The following is a 9,734-nucleotide window of genomic DNA, read 5'->3' on the forward strand; positions in this document are numbered from 1 at the left end:
TTTTATCTTGTCCAGTCTTAAACTTCTTGCCGAAACTAAATCACCATGTGTGAACTACATACTCAGCATAGACAGAAGAAATATTGATCTGTTGTGCAGTATTTGACAAGTGCTTCAGGCAGTAGCAGCCTTGTCAAATTCTGGTCTGTGCTCAAAATGCTACCAATTTGATTGTTAAAATTCTTATTGTACTCTTTTAAGGTTGAAAAGATACCAAATTCAAAAGACATTTTTGTTTTCTAAATTATTCAAATGTAGAAAGTAGCTTGCAGGAAGAATTAATTACTTAATTATGATATTCATTATAGATATTGGCATCAAACTGCTAACTCATATTGGATAGAAACTGTTTTGTCTGCATCATATTCAGGTGCTTAACTAAACTGTTAAATACAACCAGCAGTAGTTCAGAAATTTTTGATATATTGAGTTTGTTGTGGAGTATAGTTTTGTTTCCCAACGTTACCAAAGCTTTGCTTTGTGAGATGTCATAAGCTGATAATATTCTTTTTTTCTTGGCAGGTGGGAGCTGGATGGATTGGAAAACGTAAGTTCTTTATGTTTCAGGATTGATCTTGTGTTTTGAATTGACATTGAGACTGTGCAAACTTTCTTTAGTGTTAAAGTGTATACTCAAGACATTTTTTACTCGGCAGAGAAGATGAATAAAAGCCTGGGGTTCTGAAGAAACTGCTTATATTCAGTAAAAGTCACAAATTTAACTTCATGTGGGGAAAAACTGGTAACTTAGGTTTGTGCATTGTTGTGCTTTTGAACTAACAGTAACTGAAAATCTGCCTAAGTAACTTTAACTCTTGGATCCCAGGCATAATTTGAAGTAGAATTTGTGGTGCTAAGTATACATTGCTGCCTTTTCTTGATAACTTTAATATGATATAAAAGTACTACATGCTGATAAACAGGCATGTTTTTTAATTTTTCATTTCATCCTTTTTCATTGCTTTCCACCTTTACTTACGCTTCTATTAAAATGCTAGTGTGTAAGCATGTAGAAGCAATTAGTCTTCTTAAATAACCATTAGCTATGCTACCTATGTATTTTCCTTAGTGACTACCTCCAGTAACCGGCTTAAATATGAATGTAAGGAAAGCTTGCAGACAATACTGAGGACTTACGAGAAGAAAAAATATTCAGTGTGTGAGATGTCTTGACTTTTTTCCTAAATCCATTGAACCTAGTGCAAGCATTATTTTCATGAACCGTTCAACTTTTCAGCCTACATGAGTATCACCAGTAGGTTGGAAGTAGGGCTGTTAATTCAGGAAGTCATTTTGTTTTCTTTTAATTTTTTTTTTCCCCACTTGATAACCATTTTGTACCTTTCTAACTAACTGCAAGTGTTCTGTGTAACTGGAACAGTGTTTCCAAGAAGTGTGGTGAACAGATTTAAAGAAGCGGAGCAGCAGCACAAAATGTCTCGGTGCACTTCACATGGAGTTAGCTTTTAATACAGCTGAAAATCTGCAGTTTGATCAAGGAAACCCACAATTTTTCATCATTATAATGGCTATTGTTGAAGTTAATGAAATGAAACCAGGTTGTTAATTAGGTACCAGTTTGGCCTTATTCATTGCTGTTTGCTAATTAAGGGCAAACCCTGGTTAAGTATTAGAATTACAATCCAGGAAGTCTGTATCCTTGTGGAACTAATTTCACATTGGCCTTACCAGTTTCTCTCAGGTTACAGTATTGAAATACAACTTCTGAGACCATTTAGAGGTGCTGGCTACTGGTATTAATGTTCTTTTATAGCAAACAAGTGATGTTCACTTCTCCCCAGTAGTTTTCCATGCTTTCTGAAGGTTCCTAAGCATTAATAGTCAAAGTCCTGTCAGAAGAGATAGTCTGTAGATACATACTAGCTACAACTTTTCAGTACACAGTATCCCTAAAACTAGTATTTCTGGAGAATAGTAAGTCTGTTTAACTACAGTGAAATTTAAAACCAGTGCTATTTCCTTTCTAAATGTTAGTTGAAGCAGTGAGCCCTTTAGTCCAGCCAGAAGTTGTATTTGTGAGTTACTTTGGAGTACTTAAAATGTTTCCCTTATTGCACCATCTTGAAGGTAGTTGCCTGGATGCAAGTTACCTAAAAACCAAAAAACTTTTGTTTGTTACTTGAACTCTCTGGCTGATGTTTCCCATTAGTGCGCTGGGAGCGATCCTTGGGTGCCATTGTCAGAGGAAAGAATCAGCCAATGACGCCTGAAGCAGTGAGAGATAAGTGGGAGAAGGTGTGTGACTTTGATAACGCCAGCAAACCCAGAACCATCCAAGGTAAGGGAGACTTCTGAGAGTTGGGGCTGTTCAGCCTGGGGAAGTGAATGTTCTAGGGAGACCATATTGTAGCCTTTCAGTACTTTACGGAGGCCTGTGAGAAGAATGGGAAAGGTGGAACAGATGTACCCTGCTGCATAGGACAAGGGGTAATGGTTTTAAACTAAAAGAGGATCAATTTAGATTAGCTATAAGAGGGAAGATTTTTACAGTGAGAGTGCTGAAATACTGACATAAGTTGCCCAGAGAGGTGTTGGATGCTCCATGCCTGGAAATATTCAAGGTCTGGTCAGACAGGGCTCTCAGCAAACTGATTTATTTGAAGATGTCCCTACTCAGGGGAGTTGTGGGGGGTGTTGAACTAGCTGCCATCTAAAGGTCCCTTCCAACCCAAACTATGCTTTGATTCTTGGTGGATAGCTTGAGTAAGCAAAGCTTAGAAGAGAATGCTTTCTTTCAAGTGTTTGCTGAAACTTCAAAATCTACAGAACTAGTGAATTCTTTTGTAAATGTGTTACATTAATAATTTACTGCTTCATTATGGTCAGATCTTTCTAAAGAAACTTTTGTATTCTTGCCTGTAGAATTAAGATATGATTTATCTTACGAGTTTCTAGAGAAGTTACATCACTGAGTCAGACTAATGACAGTGTTTTATTTGATTGTACCTGCATGCAGACAGAATAGAGTAATAGAATGTATTTTCCTTTCAACCCTGGAATCTTGGTTTTTGGTGAACATTTCACTGGTTAAGTCTTGGAATATATCACTGCAAAGAAGTTCTTACTGTGCCTTATGTTCTTGGGGCACATCACTCCCTTGGCTGGTGACCAAAATGATTTTCTCTTTCAATGCTTTGTTTACCTTTCTTGTTCCTTGCCAGCATTTAAGAATGTAGGGCAGGAGGGAAAAAGGCATCCTTATGTACAATGCCAGTTGAATTTCCAAGATATTTAAACGCACAGTAGATGTTTAAGCTGTTGGTTCAGAAATCTATTAGGACATTTTGTTAAAAACCTTAGGGGATATGTTTTTAGATGCCTGTACCAAAACCGTAATAGGAGACACTTTGTCCTTTCTGTCACATCTTGGCACACTGGGGAATGTAACCATCCAAAGAGTAGTTCTAGGTCACCTTACTGATCTTTGGTTTACAGATACCCTGTTTCCAAATGCTTGCAAGTTCATATGTGTTTTCTGTTCTGCTATGGAATGGTATTTATAACAACATAATTCCAGCTTTATCACTTCTGATCTGTTCTACAACCTGTCATATGTACTATGTTATTTTTAGGGGTTGCTAGCAAAAAAATGTTGTAGATGGGGATTTCTTTTCAAAGTTGCTTCAGCATTAGATACGGTATTTCACAACTGCCAGTTGATGCTATGAGGAGAAAAAAGCTGAAGAAGATTTTGAACTTCTGAAGTAAAAGTGCTCTCAATACAACATGGCAGGTTTTTACAGTCAGGTAATCGTAAATGTTACATTGGCATGAATCTTCCATGCCTTAGCTTCTGTTTTGTTATGAACTTAGCCGAGATAGAGGTTTTTCCTTCCAGTACCATCATGCCACAGATACTGAATAAAAACTTGTGCATTGATTGTTGTATTGTGTATTTGTGAGAATCAGCATAAGGGTTGAGGACAATTCTTAAGTTAGCTGAATAGAATTTTTAGTTCTATTAGAATTTTTTTCTACTGTCAAATTCTCCACTTTATTGCTTGGAGGTATTTGACTGTGAAATAAATGAAACTAATTAGAATACTTGCATTCAAAATTGAAAGGTACAATAGCTAACATCTGCAAGTTAAAACTTCCTGCAGATTTCCTTAATTTGAGTAATTTGATGTTGTGAAGAGCATTTGTGTACTAAGCATTACATGCAGTAGAAAAAAAATCCAAAAAAGCAATTAGATAAAGTATTTGATTATAATGTAGTAGAAAACCCTGTAATTGGAGATGCTAATCTTTAGTAATACTGATAAGAGAGGCTTGACTTTATAACTTCGTATTCTGTACGTAATCAGAAAGACCAAATTAAGTGTGATGCAGAAACTTCTGGATGTGTGGTGCAGGTTGCAGTAGGCCACAGTTGCACCATGCACTGTGTGTTGGTGTCTTTTCTCCTTGCCTCCACAGTGTACTACTTGCTCTTGTGTCTTTGTCTGATTCTTCCTCTCATGAAAAGGGAATAAGATTGTGTTGTGGTAGAGGCAGAGGACAGCCATTCCTGTCTTGCAGACTGCGTACCGTACACAGGATTCTGTAGTATCTATGGCACAAGTTAGTGTGTTGTTCTCTTACTTAGGGAAGCAAAATTTGTATAGTGTCTGTGACCCACATGAGGCACTCGTCTCAAGTTTCTCTTCAGTTGTGAAGATGTGAGTCAGTTTCAGCTAAATCTAGTATTCTATAGGTCTGTAATTGGCTCTTAGAAATTTATGTGCATTTTTAATTCTCTTAGAAGCTATTTACAGAAAACAACTCATTGTCTGACTTGTGGCACATCTTAAAAGCTTACGTCAGACATAGAGTAAATAAATGTATAATATATCAAAGGTGTGTGTGTGTATGTATGCACACTTTGTGTGTATATGAAGACAGAATTTGCATAAGAGGAGAAGTGTTCCAGCTTCAATGTCAGCTTTCCTTATATATATTTACAGAAGGTTTAAACACTTGTGCTGTTTCCTCCATTGTTAAGGGATATGGTTCATATGCAATGTCCCCGTATTGGAAAATGAATCTTTTGGAAACAGACGGCCTTTGTTGTGACTATTTTCAACCTTTGTTCTCCAGCTTAATCTTTTCTTTCTGTCTGCTAATGATTTGCTGTATAATAACAGGCCATTCTGAGGTGGTGAATGTTTAAGGTTTTAGAGTTCACTGATAGTATAGCCATTTAAAAAATACCCCTATACCAATAATAAAATAATTGCGTTAATTAAAATGTTTCCTATTGGGTTTGTTTCTGCCCAAATTATAGCCGTTGGTATAATTGTATATTTATTTGGTCTTAAAAAGAACCTTACTCAGTATGTGGAGTCATGTATTAAAAAATTACAAAGTGTCATAGTTAAGTCTACTGCTGAAGCATTAATTTCAGACATCCTTGTGTGTTTACTGAAAACTCATGTACCACTCTGTGCTTTCCTCCTCAGCCTTGCACTACTCAAAATTAATGCGAAGACATCCTTATCAATGTCCAAACATCACTTATCGGTGACTTTTAATGTTTCATCTTTCTTTTTGGGTAGTCTGATATTGCATTAGTAGCTCATAACAATGTATTTGATCATAACCTTAAGTCCAACTTCTTATGCCAAGCAGCAGAAGTGCAGGGGAGACTGAAACAAATTAATGTGTTGGGACATTACACTTGCATGCTGCTGCCATAGTCCCTGGAAGATGTAAAGAATATGTTAGCACCGGGGTTCTTACCTGCCAAAGTTATGTAACTTAGTAATTCAGGGTGGGGGAAAAGAGAAATTAACATTTTTTCCCCATCTCTTTATTAAAAAAATAAAAGCTGAACTCCCCATCCCCCATCACAGTTTTGCTACCTGTATTTGATGATGTCTAATAGCTTGTTCAAGCATTTTCAGGTAACCCAAAGGAGTAGGATCTTAAAAGTAGCTTTGATGTCAAAATATGAAAACCACCTTGAAGAATAAAGAAACATAAGGAATAGCGTACACTTTTTGCTGATACCTCTCCAAAAGTTTGGGCCTGGAACCACAGACATATCTCACACAGTTGATGTCTGTTACAGATATAAAGAATAAACCCAGGAGTACTTAAAAGAATATTCCATATTTGAAAATCAATAAATGCGTTACTGAATGATTCTGGTATGATCCAGTTCACGTGCTTTTGCTGATTACAAATACAACAGTAGGCCAAGGTCTTAAAAAAAACCAAAACAATTTTATGAGGCCTTCAACAACATACATTTCAAAAGTTAGAAAAGTTGGGAATTACCAACTTATCAGCCTTACCTCTGTGTGTGGGAGGATCATGGAGAACAGGGAGCTGATTTGAGACAGCCAGTAGAGATTCACCAAGGGCAAATCCTGTCTGACCAACCCAATGGCCTTCTGTGATGGAATGACTCCATCAGTGAGTAAGGGAAGGGCTATGAATGTCATTTGTCTGAACTGGTGTAAGGCCTTTGACACAGCCCCCTTAACATGTCTAAATTACAGAGATGCGGATCTGGTGGAGAAGGTGTTTGTTGGATGGTCAATGTCTCAATGTCCACAGGGAGATCAGTAATGAATAGTGTCCCTTAGGAGCCTGTATTGTGAACAGTACCATGTAAGAGCTTCATCAGTGACATAGGTGAAGGGGATTGAATGCACCCTCTTCAAATTTGATGAGGGTGCGCTGGGCTGAGTGGTGCGGTGACACACCTGAGGGATGGGATGTCATCCAGAGGGACCTGGACAAGCTTGAGGAGTGAGCCCATGGGAACCTCATGAGCTTCAACAATGCCAAGTACAAGGCGTTGCACCTAGGTTAGGGCAAGCCCCAGTATGAAGGATGAAGGCATCAGGAACATCCCTATGGAGAAAGACTTGGAGATCCTGGTGGATGAAAAGTTGGACAAAAGCTGGCAATGTGCACCTGCAGCCCAGGTCATTTGTATCCTGGGGAAGGATACACAGGAAGGACATAGGCCAGCTGGAGCAAGGCTAGAGGAGGGCCACAAAAATGATCAAAGTCATGGGATTCCTCTCCTAAAAGGAAAGGTGGAGAGAGTTCGGTTTGCTCAGTCTAGAGAAGAGAAGGCTTCAGTGACACCTTTTTGTAGTCTTTCAGTAGTTAACTTTTTGGCAGGGCCTGTTGCAATAGGATGAGATTTAATGGCTTTAAACCAAGAGAGGGTTGTTTTAGATTAACTATAAGGAAGAAGCTTTTTGCAATGAGGATGCTTAAACACTGGAAGAGTTTTCCTAGACAGGTAGTAGATGCCCCATCCTGTATACATTCAAGGTCAGGTATGATGGGGCTCTGATCTAGTTGAAGATATATCTGATCATTACAAGGGAGGTGGACTAGATGACCTTTAAGGGTCCATTCCAACCCACACTATTCTGTGATCTTAGTATTCAGCCAGACACTAGCCAGCTAACCAATTTTATAGTCCAGTCGTGTCATACATTCTGGAAGAAATGACTCCTTGAAGAGGAGATTGTAGTATTCTGCACCATTATTAATGTACGGGTTGCCTTTGTACTGTTGGTCTTAATTATGACATTTTGTCAAAAATGCATGCTTTTAATCTTTGGGTCTCACCATGAAAAGTGATCTTTATATTCCTGCATGTAAATGGTTTGTGATCATGCTAAGCTGAGGAAACATTCAGGTTTGCTTGGAGGTCAAACCTATATTTTCCTGTGAAGATTTTAAAGCAATGTGAAACCTTCCTTTGATTCATGCAGAAAAAGTAGGAACAGTCTGTTACTTCTGCCAGTAGCTTTGTACTGCTTTTCTTTTATTCATTTAATGAATGAACAAAGGGATAAGGAGATTACGTTTTAAAAGGTTCTTATAAATTACAAGTCTCGTTTTGCACATTTTCACATTATGCAAATGTCATAACCTCATGCCATATTGTGACAGAGCTTGTATCCAAAGAGGAAACTTGTCTTTGACAGAAGAGGTGACAACATATGTTTGTTTCCTAGCCGTTCCTTTTCTTCTTAAGATTCAGGCCACAAATAAAATGTTATGATGATTCTGTCAGTGAGATTGGTAAGCAAGAGATAGTTTAGGAAAACAGGATTCTGCAAGAGGGCATGCAGTTACCTTGTAGGGTGTTTAGAGTAGTGCTGTGTGATAGAGCAACACGGTGTTAGTCCAAGCAGCAATGCAAGTCAGTATGGGCACAGGGGTTTTGAAGTGGAGGGCAGTAACTCTGGGTTAAGGTAGTTAAATAATGATTTTGCACTCTTCTGATTTAAACACATTTTTATTTTTCTGTGCAAGATTCTCACCACCTTTAGTTTGATTCTTTCTTATGTTTAATACTGATTTTTGCCATACTAAGCTTCAAGGAACAAGCCGTTCTTGATGGCCTGTGTTTTCCATAGCTGAATTCAGCCATGCATCATCTCATTTATAATTTTGTCATTATTCAGTCTCAGACTTACTTGCTTTTCTATCTATCTGTCTGATCCAGGAAAGAGGGTAACAGTCAGGAGACTTAGACCTGTGACTGGTATTGCAAATAATTTTCATTATAAGAAAATCAGTAGTAATTTTCAGATATTCGTTTCTCAGACAGTTGAAACGTATAGTGCTCATTATCTTCTCCTTAACACATTGATGTAGGTGTCATGGTTGAGTGGTGGGTGCAGAACTGATGGAACCTGTGTGGAAATCACTTATCCTCTACTTTGTGTGGATGCTTGTAAAATGCAGCACTGTGCTCAATTTGCAGATATATATTTACTATGTTTAAAACTGAACTGAGAAATACCAGTCTATGTCTCATTTGCTTGTGTGTATGTTGTGTGTCTGTAACTGGAGTGTGTCATGCATGATTATCTAAAAGTGAGTTTTTTTCAATTCCTTTGTCTAGAGTCTATAAGTGTATTGAGTGATGCTCTAAGTCAGATAGAGTCTCAAGGGAATGTGTCTATGAATGCAACAAGATCAGTGGTCTCTGCATCTGTTGACACGGTAAGTACATCTGTATACCAGATGCACTCAAAGCTGGGTGGAAACCTTGAGCAGAGAGACTTGTGTTGCTAGCCAGCTTGTACTCTGGATTGCTGTCTGCAAAAAGAAAGGTGTGGTTTAAACTGAAGCGAGGAGGCAGAATAAAAAAACATCTCCAGACTCCAGTCTCTGTTTTTCCTATTGATGACTGGAAAATGTACGGCTGAATAGACTGGATAATGCAGAATCTAACTGCATGTAAGTTCTGTTAAGCCTCTTTAATTAAGGTATTGTTCAGAAAAGCAGGAGGGCTTGGGTGTTGCTGGGCAGTGTCGTTTTGCTTTGGCTCCTTCTCTATAGATAATTTTTCCTCGTTTCAGTCTTACTATGGTGTTAAGTATTTCATTTGTGGTTTGTTTTAGAAAAAATCTTAGGCACTGCTGGGAGTGCAGCTGTATGAAGTTACACCATTTATTCTTGAAGTAGATTGCTTGAAGCAAAGTATAATGCCTTGCGTATGGGTTGCTTGTATTGCAATGAATACATTAATATTTTATGGTATACTCTATGCCTACATGTGACTGTAAAGAAAATGCTCAAATGTCAAGTTTGTGTGATAGAGAATTATAGAAAGAATGCAAGTTCAATATTAACTATTTTTAATTTTTATTTTATACTGACTTCTAATTTCCAGACAGGCATTGTTGGCCGTGAATTGGCTACCAACGTGTATACATATACTCACTTGGAGCCTATTCTGTATGCAC

The 9,734-nt window shown here is 37.9% G+C and overlaps 1 protein-coding gene across 1 annotated transcript in view; it reads left to right on the forward strand.

Annotated features, from left to right (window-relative positions):
- The window catches only part of HSD17B4 (hydroxysteroid 17-beta dehydrogenase 4), a 61,469-nt gene that overhangs the window by 11,045 nt on the left and 40,690 nt on the right, over nt 1–9,734 (forward strand). The window contains exons 10-13 of the mRNA XM_008629179.2: nt 523–547; nt 2,171–2,299; nt 8,888–8,988; nt 9,662–9,730. Of these exons, the coding sequence (XP_008627401.1) occupies nt 523–547; nt 2,171–2,299; nt 8,888–8,988; nt 9,662–9,730 (324 nt within the window). The remainder of the gene's footprint in view (nt 1–522; nt 548–2,170; nt 2,300–8,887; nt 8,989–9,661; nt 9,731–9,734) is intronic.

Source organism: Corvus brachyrhynchos, unplaced genomic scaffold, assembly GCF_000691975.1.
Source record: "Corvus brachyrhynchos isolate BGI_N302 unplaced genomic scaffold, ASM69197v1 scaffold90, whole genome shotgun sequence".
NCBI classification, from domain to species: Eukaryota; Metazoa; Chordata; class Aves; order Passeriformes; family Corvidae; genus Corvus; species Corvus brachyrhynchos.